Source organism: Athene cunicularia (assembly GCF_003259725.1).
Source record: "Athene cunicularia isolate RWA chromosome 13 unlocalized genomic scaffold, athCun1 chr13_part1, whole genome shotgun sequence".
In the NCBI taxonomy this organism is placed as follows: domain Eukaryota; kingdom Metazoa; phylum Chordata; class Aves; order Strigiformes; family Strigidae; genus Athene; species Athene cunicularia.
Genome location: NW_020799117.1, coordinates 1,275,324 through 1,294,954, shown reverse-complemented (window position 1 = coordinate 1,294,954; position 19,631 = coordinate 1,275,324). Strand labels below are relative to the sequence as shown.

The following is a 19,631-nucleotide window of genomic DNA, read 5'->3' as shown; positions in this document are numbered from 1 at the left end:
GAGCTGTGTTAATCCGGAGTGGTGATGGAGGAGTCGGTGTGAAACGGCAAACGCAACCGGCTGTGATCCTGTCCGAGTCCATAAGACATGGCTGGGACCTGAGCAGTGCTGTTGTGGCACTTGCATTGTGCTGCCCTTTGCTCGATTTCTTTTGTTTTTCCTTTTTGTTCTTTAAAGCAATACAAGTCTATAAAATACAGCCAGCCTTTCCTATCGGAGCTGGTTTTGTTGGTGCTGCACAGCCGAGTGCGCCGCGGGCCGGGGGCGAGCAGTCGGTCTCATGCCCTTGCCGGGGAGGGAGGACGGGCTCTGAAATGGTGACACATCAGCAATGCCTTCTCCTTCCCTTCAGCTCCCCTTACCCTCTCTGCAGTTCTTTAACATAATCTGCAAGTTCGCAAAGGCAAGAACAAAGTACAAAGTCCCTCGTGTGCTTCGGGAAGCTGGAGGCTGGTCACTGGATGGACAGCCAGGCCAGCCTGGCAGAAGCTTTTTGTCCTGGGACCTCCCCGGGGTCGGACCTGTCGTACTGGAAGGGGCCTGTTCCTCCTGGCACTCTTAGTGCGATGAAGCTCCGTCCTCTGGAAGGCAAATAAGGTTTCTGCTCCTGTTCTGGAAGACAATTCCAGGACCTCACCGCTCTGATGTCTAGAAACCTCCCAGGGTCTCGTGCCCACCCAGGCTGTCGTGTCTGCTCCTCCGCTGCTGGGCTGTGTGGCCGCCGAGCGGGCGAAGCTGAGGGCTGTGGGGGACAGTTGAGTGGCACCAGCACAAGAACTCGGAACCTTTCCTTGGCGGTGGGGTGTTCAACAGCCCCTTTCTACAGGGTGCCGAGGGCTCTCGCTTGCAGCCAGCGGGAGCTCGGGGCGATCAGACACATCATGGCGGGCGTGAAGGACTCGATTTCCTTTCGGCAGCCACCTCGGGGCTCCCGGCCACGACCCGGCTCAGCTCCTCCTCGGCTTCACATCCACGAGGGCCACCCTGGGCCTCGCTGGGGCCGTGGCGGCCACCCTGGCACTGGGTGACGGGGTGATGTCGTGTCCCTGGGCTGCGTTGGGAGCGGAGCTCGGGCTCGTCCGGCTCGTCCCCCAGCGCTGCGGGCAGCACAAAATGGAGCAGGGCGAGCGTGGAGGAGGCCCTACGGCCGCTCTCCACTAGATGGCAAGCTGAGACCAGCCCGCTCATTGCACTTGTGCCCCAGCGGGGCTAGGCCAGCCCCCGCTGCACCCCAGGGGCTCTGCGGGGTGTCTGGGGCTGCCCTCGCCCACCCGCCGCAGGGGGCTGTGGTTTGGGGGCGCGATGTGTCCCCCCAGAGCCAGTGCCTGCCACCCAGCTCCCATGGCCGGGGCTGTTCGTGCTGCACGGGGTGGGAAAAGCGCTCACTTCCCAGTTTTGTCCCCAAAAGCCGGCACAGCCCAAAATTGGAGCTGCTTCCCTCCGCTGTTCCTCTGCCTTCCTTCCGCTGCTGCCCCCAAACAAGCAACTGATAATTTTGGGAGCAGGCAGTGTTTAATCAGAGTAAACCTTCAGAACTTGTCAGGTCTCGCGGCGTCTCCCTCCCTCCCCAGCTATGGGGGTCCTTCTCCCCTCCTCTCCGTCCGTGGTCTCCAGGCCTGAGGCTGGGCGTTTCCATGGTGACCACTGCCACCACCTTGTGTCACTCTGGTTTGGGCCTGGCGTGTCCCGGGGTCCCTGCGGTGGGTGCCGGGGGTTGGTTTGGTGTGGTGAGAGGAGCAGGAGTTCCCACCGCCGTGGGCCTGTCCGGCCCCTCGGCCGCGCTCCCGCTCTGACCGTGGCTCGGTGGTGCTGGAGCTCCTTCGGCGTTGCTGCTCTGGAGATGCAGTGTTGTGTTTTTATAGCAAACCCCAGCGTAACAACAAAGCCCAGCCTTGCATTCCTGTCCAACACGCAGCACCCTCGCCTCCCGCCTCCTTCTCGGATATTGCTTCTGGGAATTCTCTCTGAAATTGTTTTTCATTTTCCATGTCTAATTATACAAAATGGTGAGAGATTTATTTCCCAGTGGAAATGATGTCTTTTGAACTCAATCCAGTGCTTTCAACCTCGGCATTCCTGTCATTTTGGCTCATTCAAAACATAAATTCACTTGAAGGGCTTCAGTCCCACCACCCGCGCCGGCACAGGGGGACAGTTGGGCACCAGCCATCCGCCTCCTTCCCAACCTCCTCGTGTTGCGCCGGGACTCGCTGCGGATCTGCTTGATCGTTTTAATTCATCTCATCTCCCACTCCTTGGAGGTCACTTTCTTCTTCTATATTGGTTTTGGTACTGCACTCATTACCTCTGTAGCTAAGTGCTTCCAGCAGAGCTTGAAAAACCCCCTCGGTGGTGGAGACGGCCCCGGCGACGTGTGCTTAGGATGGCGCGTTCGCAGCTGCTGCCGCCCCAGCCTCGGGCAGGACTCGGGGACCAACTGCTCCGGCTGCCGATGATGTCAGCAGCGCTTTCTCTGAGGGCACTGCCTACACATTGGGAGGCACCGAGGAAAGTGAACTCTTAGAGGCACTAGAGAACTCCTCACACAGAACGCCTTTGGCTAGAGGTGGTCTTTGGCTGTTGTCCCCTTGCACGGAGAGCCTGTGGGCGAGGTGTGGGAGCGACCGTCGTGTCGCTCCTCTGGTGCTCTCCAGGGTTTGGTCCGTGTCTGTCCCTTCAGCGGGTTTCCTCGCAGCCTTTTCCCTGCTGATCGTTTTGCCCTCTCGATCCCATGGACGTGTGTTTCTGTGGGCTTTCCAGTGAAAGATGGTTATTTGTATCTGCTTTATCTGGAGTTTTTTCGTGGCCTTCGTACTGTCCGGGTTTGTTTGCTTATGGCAAATTCTTTCTTTCTGTTCTGTTTTCCATGACTTGACTCATTCCGTTTGCTGCTTCTCCATCTCCCCGTCTCTCTTTGCTGAACGGGACTTTTTTTCCCCGCTCTGCCCCCTCTCAATCTCTAAGTTTCTACTGTTTGCTTTTTCTCTTTGCCTCTAATTGGCTCCCTGACCCAGACAACCTAGTGAACTTTCCCTGAACCGCAGCTGCGGGCTCGCCCGTGCTCTCGCGCCGCCTGGGAGCATCGGCACTGCCTCGAGAGCAGCACCTCTGTCTCCGTGAGCTCTGTCCCGTGCGGCTGCAGCGATGGTGAGCCCCACTGCCAGCTTGGCAGCAAAGCCTGGCCCACTGCTTGGCTTTTTTTGTGTCCCACAGTTCAAAACTTTTGCCTCAAAAAGTTCTTTGTCCTTTCTGGGGACGAGGTGGTAGAAAAGGATCCTCAGTGAATCAGCCAGTGCTTTCAGACCAAATGATAATTTGTCACGTTCCATGTTAGTTTTTGTATCACATGCTCTTAGCGCTGTTCCCTTCTCCCTCTTCTGTTTCATAACCTATTTTAAGCCTATAAAAGCAGTAACTTTACATTGAGTTTATAGGCTTTTATTTTGTTTCTAAAGCACTTAAGCCAGTGAGGTCCTAGGCCTTGACTTCAGGCTTTTATTTATGTTTCCAGCAAATGCTGCTTCAGTGGTTGATAGCTTACCCCGCCAGAATCACTGCTGCTTCAGGCTGACTGGTTTTTGTCCTGTGCTTAAGAAGCTGTTTAGGTCATAAAGAGAAAAATACTGAGAGAGGGATTCTAGATCATCTTAAAAAGAGAAAAGGGCCCTCCGGACTGTTTTTGCACACCTAAAAGTGCTATCCCACTGGCTTTTGGAAAGCTTGTGACCTCTTCTCTTTCTTCTAGCTCAGTTGTGGGGACATTCAGGAGCAGAGCAGCGGCTGCTCACTGGTTTTCATCTCCTGTGCAAGAATCCCTCGTCATTTCTTTAACACAATCTTTGCTGTCGCCAGCTTTGCCACGACACTCTTCATAGAGGTCTGTGCTGCACAGGTCGGCTTTGAAAGCTGAGCTTTACTTGGAGACGAGGATGGTTGGTCCCATGACATGAGTTGGGTTCCGCTCTCCCTTTGGGAGATGTTGGCTCTGCTGGGGAAGTGTTGGCAGCTGCCCATCTCCTCTTGTATTATCTTACTGCTGATACCCGCCCGAGGCAAACACACAGAGGAGGAGGGCTGGGGGTCTGAGCGCAGGTCTGGTCACAGATCTGCACGCCCCTGCTGTGTGGGACACCCGCCGGCAGCTGTAGATTTTATTTTCCTTTGGTTCAGGCCAGGAGGTGAGGGGTGGTGGTGAGAGGTGACTTGAGTTTGCAGAGTCCCTGGCAACAGCTGGTTGATGGAATTTGAACTGCAGCGTGCTGTCGACGAGCACGGTGTGTGTGAGCGGGAGGGATCAGCTGACGTGTGGTAACCTGTCCGTAACTCTGGGCCTGGACGGGCAAACCCGCTGCAGAAGAGGTTGCAGAGTGGTTGCATCAAGCGATTTCACATTCACACCGCTCTGGTATGAACCCGGCTGTCCACCCGCCGGCCACATCTGTCCAGCTGTGTGGGGAGGCACAAAGCACTTACTGGAGTGAAAGACCAGAGAGTACGTTCGCTTGCCTTTCCTCCCTGCTCGTGTCACCTCTGCTTAGAGATACTTGAGCAGACAATTCGAGGAGCATGTAGAAATTCATGGAATAGCTCCATGCTGGTAGAACAAACTTCTCCCCAAGTTTGAACAGACTGTTCTTTTATTCTACTTTATAAAAGTCATGAAGTTCATTGTAGAATCAGTTGCAAAATCGGCCTCTTTCTTTCCTTCCACCTTTATTGGTCCTTGCGTTTCAGTGATTTACTGTCCTGCTACAGTCCCACCATGGTCCCTGACCCAGGCTTTTTCCTCCTCCTACCTTAAGCATCAAAAGAAAGTCCGCCCTTCGAAACTCCAGCTGTTTTCAAATCATCTTCTTTTTGTCCCTCTGGTCCCTTTCCCGTGCCACCCTCGGTTGGCAGCTGCTGGCAGAGCCCCTGCAGCGCCGTGCCTGCACGGAGCCGGGGAGCGGGGCTGGGCTCTGGCAGGAGCGGGCAGGCTGCGGGCACGGCGCTGCCGGGGAGGGCGGCTCGTGCGCCGGGCTCGGGCTGCAGCAGCGTGCAGGGTGGACGTGCCCCACGCGACCCTCAGCCAGCGTTCGGTGGATGCCACGGGGCTGAAACGCTCCTCGTGGTGCTGTGTACGTGCTGGGGGTGAGTAGTTTCCCGAGGTGGGGGTGGGGGGGGCGTTATTAGCGCTTTGGAATTTCAAGTCATGTCTGCAAAGGGGTAAATGTCCTGCTGCAGTTTTGGAGAGGGGCGCTGAGAGCATTCAGGTCTCTGTCGGGCTGGCTCCCAGCGCCAGGGAGGCGAAGGGGCACTGCGAGCCCATGCGGCATCCCGGGGCTGCTTCAGGAAAGTACCTCGGCGGCTGCCCGGGGCTCACGGAGCCTGCCCGGGGCTCGCAGCGGTCTCCCAGGGTGCGGAGGGCAGGGTTGGTGAGCGTGGGGTCGTGGTCCCCTTCCTGCTGACTCCCCCAGAGCCCCAGTGTCCCCACCGCGGGCTGCGCTGCCCGCACACCCGGCCTGACGGCCGACCCGGTGTCCCCCCCAGCATCGAGGGCTAAAAGTGGTCTCTCCTCAGAGATGTTGCAGTCCTGGCGTTAAACCACAGGCCATTGTTCAGAACAACTGGGCAGTGTCAAAACTTTTCGCAGAGGAGGAACGCGAGGCATGTCTGCGTTACAGTTATTTTAAAAATAAAGACGACACTGTCATTTAAAATTAGGTTGGTTTTGATGTGTTCAGGCTCCTTGTTCGTCAGTAGACGTTGAAAGGAGGAAGGGCGTGTGTGCTTGCGGGAGAGAGGGAGAGTGAGAAGCTGGCTGGACTCCAGCGCAGATAGCTGGCGGAGGAGGATGTGCAAGTTGTTGCTCAAGCATCCTAGAAAACTTAGGGGAAGCTGTTAAACTAGTAGAAGTTTTCGCTCTTAATCAGTCACTTGCGTGATCTGAACGTATCTGCTCCGCTGGACTTGCTTAAAAATGCTGCTCTGTGAAACTTTAAACGCTTTAGATATTCCAAAAATGTATTTTTCTAAACCAGTTGACCTTTAGTTACGTTATTCTAGAGACTGCTGTACATCTAACATGCTTTGCTCCCCGTCGCTTCCACCTACCCCCATGTTTTTTCTCCCAAAGTGTCTGCGGCTTGATTTTTTCCCTTTCCTACCCATGCTAGGTTGGTAGTTTGACCCAGGTGATTTTTTTCCTTGGGTTGACCCAGGTAATTTTTTCCTCGGGTGACAAACACAGCGGGTTATATAACTGCGCTGAGCTAAGCAGTCCAGATGGCTGGCGGGTAGCCCGGTCGGCTTCGGCTTTGGAGGCTCTTGGGAATGCCTGCACTTGTAATAAAACGTGGGCTTGTTTTTAATTAGAACCATCATTTAGTTCAGCATGGAGAGACAGAAGAGCAAGACCCATGTAGAGGATTCAAGCCCCCAGATGCTTCACTTTTGATAGATATTTTTTTTTTTTTTTAGTCTTTTAATCAGGCTCAGGCATCGGTGGAAGTTCTGAGCTGAAATTTATGTTGGAAGGAAGGAGGGGGAGAGAGAAGGAGGGAAGCGAGGTGGGGGGGTGGCTCCGACTGCAATGCATTAGTTCAGCGCTGAACAGTAGGTTGGGAGGGAAGGAAGGAAGGAAGGAAGGCGCTGCCAGGGACCCTGGGCCACCTTCTTCCAAATGAACAGCCCTCATTTGAATGACATAAACCAGCATTTCGCAGCGGGTTTCTGCTGCCCTGCCAAGTCTTTCACTTGGGAAGCAAAGGCATATTTTTTCCTCCCCTCCCCCTGCGGGGAGGTTTGCAGGGATGTGGGCTGGGAAAGATCTTACTCCTATCTCTATCGTTCTGGCTCAGAGAGCAAGGAAGGTTATTTCTAGCCACAACACAGTGTAGTCTAGCTCTGAAAATCCTGCCTGTAGTATGAAAACCTGGCTCTCAGACAGAATTAGAACAGGGTTGATAAGGCAGAGCCAGAAACAAGGGCTGATTTCATCAAGGTTGCCAGGTGTCCTGCTTTTAACAAGGAAATATGCTTTTTTGTACATGAGCCTTCCTGCTCTCTGCTTTGCTGGCATCCTGCTTCTGGGCCGTGTCCCAGCCTAGCAGCTCCGCGCTGGTGTGCCAAGCTTGCTCGGGCGTCAGGTGCAGAGGATCTGCCTGGCGTGGTATGGACCCGTGCCCATCTTGCTCTTTTCTTTTTCTCTTTCTTCCTTCCTCTTCCCCCCTTCCCCGTTGCTGCAGGGGCCAGGGGGTGCGCTGTCCTCCCCTCCCCAGGCGTGCCCACCCCAGCTCGTGTCGGGGAGCCCCGGGGACTCTGGCCCAGCTCCGGGCACTCCTGCGCACGCGGCGGGAGGTGGGACGTTGCAGGGACAGGGCTGGGAGCCTGCGGCCGAGCCACTAGCCCCTGCTTGCCGGAGCGTCGTGGTGCTGCCCCGAGTCCCGTTCAGCTCTGGGTGGCAGCAGGCGGGGCGTGGGGCTGACAGCAGGGCTGGAGGGGTGCTCGTGGGTCCGGGGGTGCCTCCAGGTGAGCTGCTGTGCACGCGTCAGTCCCCGTCTGGGCACGGTGGGCAGCGGGGAGCCTGCCCCCAGCTCCATCCTCGGCTGTTCATTCTCTGTGTCTCTGGTGCTGGACCAACACTTTGTGTGCCCACGCTGTGAACCTGATCTGGCTGCAGGCTGTCAAGTAATAATAATCCTAATAACTGGCTTGCTAGATTAATTTTCATCTGGATCAGACTCCCTGTGCGGCCGTGTAGGTGGGAGAGCGCGGCTGTGAGCGTGCGGAGGGCGAGGTGGTTCCCTTCAGCTGTGGGGCGCTGTTAGAGGAACCGAAGCCAGGTGTGAAACCAGCGTCGTGCTGTGCCCGCGGGGCTGAGCGGGGGCACCACGACCTCCCGCGGGCACGCAGGTGGGAGGACGCGGGGCACTCGGCGTGCTCCCCGGCTCCAGCGGCCGGAGCGTTGCTGCGGCAGCCTGAGCAGCGAAACGACGCACAAAGTGTTCCTGGCAAGGGGAGCGATGTTTTTTTTTTCTGGGGTTCCCCAGGGCAAGCTGCCATCCGTCTACAGGGCAGCACCTTCTCCCCTCTTTCCTCCTGTGGCGTGGGAGAGCAAAGCGAAGAACCAACTTCTCCGGCGTCGCTCCCGAGGGAAAGGGGCTCACGGTGTGCGTGACCGGGCGAGAGCGGGTAGGGAGGGCTGGAGGCTGCCTGGCTTCATGAAGGCCAGTTCTGGCAATAACACGGAAAGACAGAAGTGCAGTTACAGCCACAGGAAAAGAAAACTGAGCGCTAACGTGCCTGGCCAGAAGAAATGGGTAACCCACAGGTTGGCCTTTCTCTGGAGTCCCTGGAAGTGCTTCCATCCAACAGCAGTCTGGGGAAGCGAGGAGGTAACTCCTTGTAGTCTGCGCGGTCAGAGAAAATACGCCGCCCCTATGGGCTAAAATTAGGCTTGAAAATGCTATTTTTTCACTTTATTTTTCCCTTGAATTGCTGTGAAAATAATGGAGTATTTGGCAGTAAAACCAGCAGAAACAAAACAACGCCACCTTTTAAGCTGAGCGTGCTCAATAATTCACTGAAGTTTTGCTCTTTTGAAGTCACTGTGGGTTACCCAAGATCTCCACGCAAAACCTGTTTGTCCTTATGTACATCACCTGCACTACAGTTCATCAGAGGGGATTTTCTTGTGCTGCCAGAGCTTTAAGTGAGCTCAAGAGTTAGTCCTCTCTGGCCTCCTACAAGCACCTGAGCCACCTGGGGCACCTGAGCTGTGCCACATCATCCTGAAGGGATTTCTGGCCAGGCACTGCAGGATAATTTTCATAAATCTTTTCCTTAACGGTTGCTGCTTCTCAGGCTTCCAACTCCTTGTGTAGGATTGGAAACAAATTCTCCAGGACGGATCTTGATGCGTTTCAGTTCGTGTTGTGCTCCGAAGGGGACGAGGGCTTTAGGATCTGGACTGCGGGGAGTGATCAGGTGCAGTGTTGGTGTCCAGGTGAGAAAGAGATTAAGAGAAAAGGCTTGTTCCAAGCAGCCGGGCTGTTGTCCCTCTCACGCAGGGCAACTGAACGGGTAGGAAAAGGGATGTGCAGGAGTCCCAGCACGTGTTACTGCTGCGGGGCTGAGCGGGCCCTCGTGCAGCGGCTGCTCTGCAGCCCCAGGGCGCTGCAGTCACCACCCCACCAAGCACCATCTGAGTCAATCCGAGTGGCTGGGCTCCAGCCTGCATGCTGTTTTTCACCCCATTTTCCTTTTTCGTTTACGAAAAGGTTGCAAAACACCCCGTGTAAAATGTCTGTGCTCCTCCTGCCCGTGCCTTCACAACCTGTCCCTGGGTGGCTGGCAAAGCCAGCTGGACTACCGATTCCGAGGGAATATAATGATTTCTATTTATACTCTTCTGGCTTGTGCATCTTCTGAGCCAAAAGTTGAAAAACTCGTTCGTGGTTGTTTTGAGGATTTCTGAATATGAATCACAAGGAAATTGCATAACACTGCAGCATTTCCTCCTATTGCTCAGGGCTTTGCAAACACTGTGCTCCTCCAGGGAGACCAAGGAAATCTGGCAGGACCGGCCTAATCTGACAGTAGTTTTAGTCTGAATGGAAAGTCTGGGTTGAAGGGTAGGTCCCAGCACTACTAAGAGGATCACGAGGTGGAATCTTCCACGCCCAGACACGGACTAGGCGACCAAAATGGTGGGTTCCTTCTCAAAGGGTGATTTGAGATCAAATGGTGATGCCTCTGCCTGCGGCTGCAGAGCAGAGCTGCCAGCCCTGCTGCTGCTTAGAAATCCCTGCTGCCTCCCACACAATTCTTTCCTCTAGATTTTAGCCATTTGGGCAGCATTTCATGCCAATGTTGGAACCTGAAAGGTGTTGGGGACTGTGCTGAACACGGTGCAACCTCCGGGGGATACAGCTTAGGTTGGGCCATTTTGAATTTGAAATCAAAACCTGTTTTGTGTGTGAAATGTAGCGTATTCGTACAAAGGATGCGTGCACGCGTACAACTGCCGTATGAAAGCGCAGTTAATGTATTGCGGAGGTTAATAGACATCGTGGGTGGCCAGTGTGAACCCTGAAATGAGGAAGTAAACATCAAATTACTCAACATCATCTTTTCTTAGTTCCCCTTCCAAACCGCAGCTCCTTCCTTTTCCTTTTCCTTTCCCACAACCCAGTTTCATCCCGAAAGCCCCACGTACCTGCTTGCCCCTTGTGTGTGCGGTTTGTATAGAATCAGGTTGGGAAGCGGATGGGTTGGATCCTTCTTGGTTGATCCGTGTGTGAGCAGGAGGTGGCACCGGGCTGGCAGTGGTGGCTGCAGAAGGATTTTAGGCTACGGATGGTGATTATTGGAGGATTTTTTAAAATGAAAATCCACAGTTTGTGGATTTACCCACAGCTCCAGGGTAGGTGTTGCTATGTGGAAAGGACAGAAAGTTTGAGGGGGGGCCTGGAGTGGGTCCCGTGGCCTGCACTGCTGCTTCTGCCCGTGCTTTGCTCCACGGGGTGTTGGAGACGTGAACCGAGGAGGAAGCGACGGGCTGTGGCTGCGGGGAGGGCGCGAGTGGGCGCAGCGGGTGGCTCGGCACGCCCTTGAGCATCGCAGGCCTCTTAATCATCTCTATAAAACTGTTTCCTCTGCAAAACATGGTGTGTATCTGGTGAAACACTCCATCGGGAAGAATTAGCTTGTTCTTTGATCAATTATCTTAAATATTGACTTAATAACTGAGCATAGCTCAGGTGTCCTGAGGGGGGGATTTTAACTTTGCAGGAAGATTTCAAAATAATAATGATCTGCAACTTCTGTTGTGCTCTTGGAAAACTTACGCTTCTGGATTACTTACAGATGTATCTCAGGATTTTACAATATTAAGTCATAAAGTCCTTGTTTAAAGCCTCCAAACAGCAGTGATTCTGCAGAAATTAAGCAGCAGTAGCTTCCACTAAAAAGGTGCAGTCTGGTTTTGTTCAGGATATTTGACCATCTACAGCATGAATTTAGAAAACTAAATTCGAGGCATCAAGGTCTGCAAGTTTTGTACTAGGTTAGGTTGTTTGTTTTTTTTTTCTGTACATACCACTTCTGAAACTTCCTAGTAAAGACCTTTGGGCTCTGAAGATACAATCAAATGGGAATAATTAGTGAGAGCGTGATGTTAAAACGACTGCGGTGCTGCAGGGTAGGGATTTGTCTCCAAGTTAGTCACTAGCCCGAGTTTTGTGAGTTTTATAACTGAGCCTGTTCCCACACGCGGTACGTGGGACACGGGCTCTTCACCTCTTGGCAAATGCTTTCTTCTCTCAAATTTCCTACCGTTCATCAGTGACTAATACTGAAAAGCAAAAGAAGCTTTTTTACTTCACAAGAAGCTTTCTGGGTTTAGGTCTGTTTTCTCCAGAGTTGTGCTGCCAACAGGCAAGAGGTGTGTGCGCGTATACAAATACACCTATTTTATGGTGGTTTATCATCTGGCTCTGTCCTGGGCGATGTGCGCGTCTGCAGAACTGCCAGTTCTCAGCAAACCTCCCGCACGCTGCCTGTTGAATGCTGTTACCCTGTGAGGTGTAGCCCCGCTACCTCTTCGCTCTTAGGCTGGCACAAGCACCAGAGCCCCGTGAGCCCGCACCAGACAGCCTGCACAGCCAGAACTGTGCCCAGAAATGCAGGAGAGGGGATTGTGGGAGGGGGAAAAAAATATATCTCCCTTTCTCTTTGCTTGGGAGTTGTTTGGAAGAGGGTTTAGAGAAGGGTTTTGAAGGCTGAGCACTCCCAGTCTGGGTCCCATCTCTGCCGGGCCAGACGTGGCCACAGCTGCACGTCTCGATGCTGTGTGCCCACCCCGGGCACGGCAGTCTCTGTGTCCGGGGCAGCCGGTGCCCCCGGTGATGCTCCTGCCCCGGTGATGCCCATGGCCCAGTGATGCCTGTGCCCCGGTGATGCCCGTCCGGGCACTGCCAGCAGCAAGTGCAGCAGGGCAGCAGGCACTGCCGTGGAGATTGCACAACCATTTCATGAGTGTTCGCTCCTTTGCCGTCCAAATCCGATGGGGAAGTATTTGAGTCCCTTACGCAGCCAGGCGAGGGGTTTCCTGGCAGAGCAGCCGGCGCGGGTGGCTGGGGCAGAGCCGGGCTTGGTGTGGAGGGCAGGCAGCAGGGCGACGGCGGCCCTGGGCTGGATTCAAACGTGGCAAAGGAGAAACAGCCACCGAAACGGCCGCAGGTGCTGCACTGGCTGCGTCTACCGTGCTTCTGCGCGAGGGGCGAGGGGGGGCCTGGGAGGCCACAGGTGGCTTCACAGCCTCTATACAGAGGGCTTCGTTCATCTCCGCGCTCGGAACACAGGCCCAGCATCCCGCCAGCTGTGGGGCTCCCTGGGGCTCTCCCCAGCCGTGCTGAGTTTCTCTGTCCTGGACTGGGTGGCTGAGCCTGTTCCCAGCATCGGGGGGCTGGGAGCGCCCGGGGAGCACCAGGGAGCTCAGGGCCTCCGTCCCTTGGCAGAAGATTGGATTTATAATTTTCTGTGGTGCTGTAAAGATGAATTGACAGTGTAACAGTGTGGTGGAGTCACAGGGAGGATGGTGCAGGGGAAACACGCTTCTGTCTGAACAATCTGTAACTTTATTTTTGTCAGTAATCAATGGAGACTCGGGTATAATGAATAGTAAGAACCTCTTTAAAATGCAGCAGCCTTTCGCACGGAGTTGGTCCACCGGCTGACTGACTTGCATATGAGGCTTAATCTTAAAATGCATCCTTGTGCTTTAACCCCTGCATATTATCAAAGCTATTTTGGAAAGAGCAGAATATTAATACCCATAAAGCCGAGGTGACCTTTGCCATGCCAAGACCCCCCGGGGTCTCTGCGGGCCGGGCCAGCCCGGTCTGGGGGCACTGAGGGCACGTTTGTGACAGCGGGGCAGATGTCGGCCCTTGGGGTGCTGGGGGAGCGTCGCTCTTGGGCCCCATACAGAGCAGACCTTTCTTCAATCTTGGAAACTTTCTCTTATCCTGAAAAATCTCTCTCTTCAGAAGGCTTGAGGCGGTATGGGGAAAGGATTTCTTTTTTCAAAGTAATGTTTTTCTTGGAAAAGGAAATGATACTACAGAATTGGGGCTTGGTTAAAACCCTGATGTTGCAGAGTTGTGTTAATAGATTAACACGCTGACAATGAATCAAAGGTTTCTCCTTAATAAGATGGATGTCGGGTGACAGTATCTCCTTGTTTTATGGTTGCATAGTTGACCTCTGCATGAAATTTCCTTTCACTGTGCACACACTTCGCAATTAACAGCAGAAGTATATTGTGCTTCCTTGTCCATCCTTCTCCCTTTTTTGAAGAACTGATGACTAACAACCCCTCTATTGTTTCATGTAACCGAACTGGAGGAATATTCAGGCAGACACATTTCTCCCTGTGGCTGATGTGCCGGGCACCGTGTCCTGTGGGCCTGGGCAGCGGAGGAACCCAGCAGGTAGCAAATCTGTGCTGGGACGTGGGTCAGGGGCCAGAGCAAGTGGCTGAAAGCTGGGTTCACCCAGGAGAACTGGAAAATATTTTGGTGTCCCAAACACAGGAGCGAGGCAGGGCAGAGCACAGGGCTTGGGGTCTGCGTGGGATCCCGTGCGCCTGCAAGCCTTTGGGTAAGAGTCCCCCCGAGCTCTCTCCCTCGTCCCTTCGACAAGCCCTCAACACTGAAGTCGGAGAGAAAAACTTCTTTAGGGAAAATTGTCTTTGTGGCCAGGGCTGCTCAACAGCACCACCGGCAGAGGAGCCTGCTGGTGGTTTCCTTCCCTTTTCACTTATTTTATTTTCTTGATATAAACGCTATTCCTGGAGGAAAACTCACTTGCTGACTACAGCTGGTTTTGCTGCTGAATCATCCCCCAGTTTCCAGATGTGGGGTGATAGATTTTTCTCCTGCAAACAAAAATATCTCCTTTGTCTTATGTTGCATAGCTAGGTGCCCCAGGAGGGGGAAAGAGCTCCTCGGGAAATATCCTAGGGAGAGTGGGAATTAGCGTGGAGGGGTCAATCTCTGCCCAAACCCCCACTTTTGAGCTGTGCCATTAGATTTGCCCTTCCCTGAACGTGTCTGGGGTGGCTGATGCAAGGCTGGCTTGAGGCCATTCCCTCGGGGCCTGGCGCTGGGGCCTTGGCTCCAGAGACTCATCCCCCCTCTCTGCCCCCTCCTGGCAGGGAGTTGCCGAGGGCCAGGAGGTCTCCCCTCAGCCTCCTCTTCTCCAGACTGAACCCCCCCAGTTCCCCCAGCCGCTCCCCAGCAGACCTGTGCTCCAGACCCTGCCCCAGCTCCGTTGCCCTTCTCTGGCCACGCTCGAGTCATTCAATGGCCTTTTTGGGGTGAGGGGCCCAGAACTGAACCCAGGAATCGAGGGGCGGCCTCCCCAGTGCCGAGCCCAGGGCTCAGATCCCGTCCCTGTCCCTGCTGGCCACGCCAGGGCTGACACCAGCCAGGATGCCGTTGCCCTCCTTGCCCCCCTGGGCACACTCTGGCTCATTCTCACCCCCCAGTCCCTCTCTGACCGGCAGCTCTCCAGCCGCCCCTCCCCAGGCCTGTAGCCCCCCTGGGGGTTGTTGTGGCCCAAGGGCAGCCCCCGGCATTTGCCCCCAGTGAAACTCCCCCAGTTGGGCTCAGCCCAGCGCTCCAGCCTGCCCAGGGCTCTCTGCAGCCTCCCTGCCCTCGAGCAGACCCACACTCCCACCCAGCTGGGTGTCATCTGCAACCTGGCTGAGGGGGCACTCGATCCCCTCGTCCAGATCATCAGTAAAGGTGTTAAACAGGATCGGCCCCAAAACCGAGCCCTGGGGGATTTTATTGTTATTTTATTGCTTTATAATATTGTTAATTGGGGTCCTGTGGTGGGAAGGGTCGAGGAACACTTGCCTGCCTTGGCAGGTGGGAGCCTCTCCTCCTCCCCGCTCCCCTCGGATGTGTTGGCCGTTGCTGCCTTGGGTGTTGCTATCAACATTGCCTTTGGAAACTTTCCCTCCCCGCTTGCTATTTCTGGAGGTGGCATGTGATTAAATCAGTTCCCGGTGCTGCGGTGGCAGGGGGCTCCCAGCTTTGTTCCCACAGAGGAAGGGTGTGCTCCCGCCGGCTTTGTTCAACAGCCTGCACGGGTGGACGCTGCCGCGCTCGGCTCCCCTCGCGATGCTGATGGAGCGCCGGCCTGTGTGTGTGTTTCTGTCGGGGCTCGGGGGTGATGAAGGATTATTTTAAAACATTTTACTCTGTGAAGCTGGAGAAATGCAACCTGTCTGAAGGCTGATCTTGTAGCCGCCGTTTTCATTATGCGCGGCTTTTAAATCGTCCTCAAACTGTGATTAAAACCTTCTCCTATTGTTCTTCTCCTTTTTACTGTACACATGGGAACTTTAAAGTAGCCAAGCTGTAGTAGTGATTGGGACAGGAGGAGGAGCACCAATATTTGAGGGCAGGAGAGTCTTGGGATGAAGTCCTGGCGCTGAGGCGGAGGGTGGCTCTGTCACGAGCAGTGTTGGGTGCATTGCCTCATCCTGCGTTTCAGGTCCTCTCTACATTAATGACATTTCTTTCCCTCTCTTACCCTTTGCCTGACTGACTCATTCAGGCTGTAAATGATTGTGAGTGAGGGTGGCTTCCCCCTGCTTGTCGGGGTTGCACCTACCAGATGTTACTGTAATGCCCGTAGGATGCAGAGGTGTAAGATGTCTGCTCTGCTCTGAGTTTATATCCTTTATGTGTGTCTTCGAGAAGAGCTTGGCGGAGAGGAACGACCCCCTTTGTTTTGTTTAAAAGCCCCTTTAGTTTCTGTTTTTACCTAGTCCGTCCCATTTGCATTCTCTCCTTGTAAGAACTGTCCTAGCTGTTGCAGTCCAGCCCCAAAGCTGTGGCAGCCTGGCGGTGGGAATGCAGAAGGCTGCGGTGGGAGGTCAAGGCAGGTCCTCCCGCCAGCTGTCACTGGTCAGGGGGACACCAGGCTTGTCAGCAGTCCCGTCCCAGGTGGAGCCAGGGTCTTCATAAGACTTTCTTCTTGTGTTTTCCAGGTTTACAACTCGAACAAGGACAACCAGAGCGAAGGCAGTAAGTATTTCCTTCCGGGCCAGCCCCCGGGGAAGGTGGCAGTGCTGTGGTGTGCAGAGTTTGGGGGGCAGCAGGAGCAGCTGAGCTGCGGGTGCCGGTGACACCGGGCTGTGCTCCCGTGGAGCAGGGCTGTGGGGTGACGGGGCTCAGCCTGGGGACTGCAGGGTGGCTCCAGGGAGACGCTGGGTCCCGCACCCAGCAGGGAACAGGCACAGAAACTTGGTGGAGGGACTTGGGGACACAGAGAGCGGAGCTGGGCTGTTCCCTTGGCACTTTGGGGTGCGTCCCCCCCTTGCCCTGGTGTCCCCAGGCCATGGCAGCAGGGCAGAGGGTCCTGGTGTGCCTCAGGTCCAGCTTCTGCTTATCACAGCCAACGGGTGCAGGTGGCATCTTGGGCCAACCAGCTCTCCTTTCTGAACCGGAATCTGGAGCATGAATGTGCCTTTTCCAAAGGGAAATTGGAGCAAAAATATAAAGACTAGGAGGTTGCACCTGATCAGGATTGTCAACAAGAGCCCCTAATAAAAAAAAAAAAATAGCAGCTGTTTTTATTGTAGTTCGGGCAATCAAAGACTTGGGTCAAGAAAGCACTTGTTTTTCTTTCTAGAGGAGTGGTTGCATCTGGTCCTGGCTCGTCCTGTGTTTCAAAACCCTTAACTGAGCCATTTCCCAGTAGGTTTGAATTGCCACAATTGCAATACTCAAAACTCTGATCCCTTCCCTCCTTCCCCCGAAGTCACTGGTCATGTGGGAGCCCAGCCTGGGTTGATGGTTAGTAAACAGTTCATTTTCATGCTGCCTCGGGGCATTTTCATCCTGAGTAGAAGCATTTTTCTCACAGTAATAGGTATAATTTGCAGATAATGTTCCTCACACCTATTTTCAGCCCTTGTACAGAACAGTCTCCTCCTCCTCTCTGCTCCCTCTGAAGTGGGTTCTCCCTTCCCTGTTGCTCCTCTGTGTTGTCAGCTGCACATCCATCTCATCCCGTGGGTATTCCTTCGGGTGACCCAGCTGATCCTCATGGATCCTTCGGGTGACCCAGCTGATCCTCATGGATCCTTCGGGCGACCCAGCTGATCCTGACGCTCGTGCAGGATGGTGTGGCTAATGCCCCAGCTGGGTTTGGAGTCTGTGTAGAACAGCTCTGTCTTTTGTCTATTTTACAGAGGAATAAAATGAGTTTTTTGAGGCACAGAGAACAGGACTTGCTCAACTCTGTCCTACCCCGGCCATGAACTGTCACCACTCTCCGTGTTCCCTGCACACAACCTCTGGCTCTGCCAAGACAGTGCGTGGTGATCTGGCTCAAGAAACGTGTTAAAATAAAAAGTTTTCTAAACTTTGTTGAGGGATGATGCAAAAGCAGGGAAAACATTAAGGATGGGGGCGGGAAGAAGGATTGGTGAAGTAATTACGGCTTCTGAAAGAAGCACTTGTCAAACTGTGACCTTCCCATCTTACGTTTCCCATCAGCCAGAAATCCTCCCGGGGCCGTGACTGAGGCTGGAGTCATCCTGCAGAGGAACAGCGGCTCTTTGAGGGATGGGAAGAGCTCGAGTCAAGTGCATCCGTGGCTTTCCCAGGGTTATTTGTATGGTTTAATCCCGGTCTTCAGCGGCCAAGCTTGCGGATCCCAGGTCGGGGCTCCTGGATGCCTCTTTAGGGTCCCTGTCGGGAAGGGCTCTCTGGGTGGTGGGGCTGCCCCCGGGCTCCTCCTGGCCAGGCTGGTCCTGCCCGAGCCCCAGCTCCTGCCCGTGGTGAGTTGTGAGGCCCGTGCCAGCAGAGTGTGGGCAGGAGCAGGCTGGCTGCTCCGGCCGCTGCTGGCATACGAATCCATGATTTTCCTGGGCTTAATCTGAGGTGGGTGTAGGTGTCGGAGGAGAACGTCTCGTCCCGTCGGGCGGCGGCTTTGAGGAGAAGGCAGGTTTGTTCCCAGGCTCCAGCCTCCCCTGTGGGTTCCCAGCCCGGCCCTGGGCTGCCGGTGCCTCTCGGGAAGGTTGGTTGGGCGTCGTGCCCCTCCGAAGCAGCTCAGCGGTTGGCAAAGCGTAACGAGACCCGTCATGTTTGTCCCTGCACGTCGTCACCGGACGAGTGCAAAGCTGGGGTTTAATCAGCGGAGAAGGCTTTGGCAAAGTTTCTTATCTTTTAGCACCTTTTCCATTTTGATGGTCCGTCTTAGAAACGCGAATCCCCCTTGTCTGCTCTGTAGGCTCCTCCCCGGCTGCGGGCAGCGTGGTGGGACCCTCGGCTGGAGGCTGCTGACGTAGCCGAGCTCCTGAACTCTCTGGTGACAATTATATTTTCACACACGCCTCTGACCGGGGCTGCCGCTGGTGTGTTCAGACATCTGACTCTGCTTTAGTCCTCATTAAAACCATGTCTGTAGCGAACTGCTTGCCTCATCAGCTACACTTCAGTTTGATTCGGAGACTGGCGTTCTGCCACGCAGCCCTTGATGCAGGAGCTTCCTGTGAGGGCTCACCGAGCACAGTGATGGAGTGGAGTCCGGGTGCAGCTCCTGACCCTGCACACCTCGGTCCCTCTGCTTCCTGCCCCTACGGGCGTTGGTCGGAGAGAGGCTCCCGGGGCTATAGTGAGCTCTGCTTTCTGGTCGCTTATTTTACAGAGCTTTTGGGTTTTGCCTCCTGCTGTGTGGCCAGATGGCCATCAGCCTACGGGGTGATTTGTTTTAATCTTTGGGAGGTGGGAGGAAGTGGTGCCGAGCAGGCTGAATTCAGAGGTGCTGGTTTGCAAACCAGGAGCACTTGCCCTGGTTTGCACTTTAGTCCAGGTAATTTGCAGTTACCGCACGGAAAAGCACAGAAGGACTCCTCTCCCTTCCCCTCCCCACCATTTCCCTCTCCTTTTTCCACATCCACTTGGTTCTCCGTTAGTTCAGGACCTCATCAGAAGTTGTCTTTACTTTCAGAAGCTCCTCACAGACCTTGCGTCCCTTGACTGCCCCGTGCGCCTCTCCGGGTGGCCTGGCCCTCCCCAACCATCTTCATTTCCCAATCTTGGCAGCTGGCTGGTAGTTTGAGACTTGACAACTCATTTCTCTCTGGCCTCTGCTGCTTGGTTTCTCCCTTTCTCCGTGGCTCTTCATTCCATCAAGCCTTTGAAAGCATTTATCACCATGGCACTTCATTGCTGGGCACAGAAGCGTGTGGTGGGGTATGCAGACGAGCTTGCTTTGACCTTGCGTTGCCACGACTGACACGCACGCATCTGGAATCAGCAAGGTTGCCTGAGGTTGAACAGAGCTGATTCAGTCTTCTTGCCCCCTTACCGATGCTCTGATGTGCCTTATCAGCATAAAGTAAAGGAATTAATGGATTAAATAGGAATAGTCTGCTAGGCAAAAATAGAACAGGATGAGAGCAGCTCAGTAACACTCGAAATACGATGCTGCGTGAAGGTCAGATAAGTGTGTGTGTGTGTGCAACAGCTGTAACAGAGGCCATGTGTGTCACCTTTGCTGATGTGGAATGTCTCTGCTGGACCGCAGTGAATACTGCATCTCAGCGGTGGGTTGAAACGCTG

At 54.5% G+C, this 19,631-nt stretch overlaps 1 protein-coding gene across 4 annotated transcripts in view; it reads left to right on the top strand.

Annotated features, from left to right (window-relative positions):
• ARHGAP26 (Rho GTPase activating protein 26) overlaps positions 1–19,631 on the top strand; it is a 157,885-nt gene that overhangs the window by 67,364 nt on the left and 70,890 nt on the right. For all 4 annotated transcript variants that reach the window (XM_026858405.1, XM_026858406.1, XM_026858407.1 and 1 more), the window contains one exon: positions 16,049–16,085. In XM_026858405.1, the coding sequence (XP_026714206.1) occupies positions 16,049–16,085 (37 nt within the window). The remainder of the gene's footprint in view (positions 1–16,048; positions 16,086–19,631) is intronic.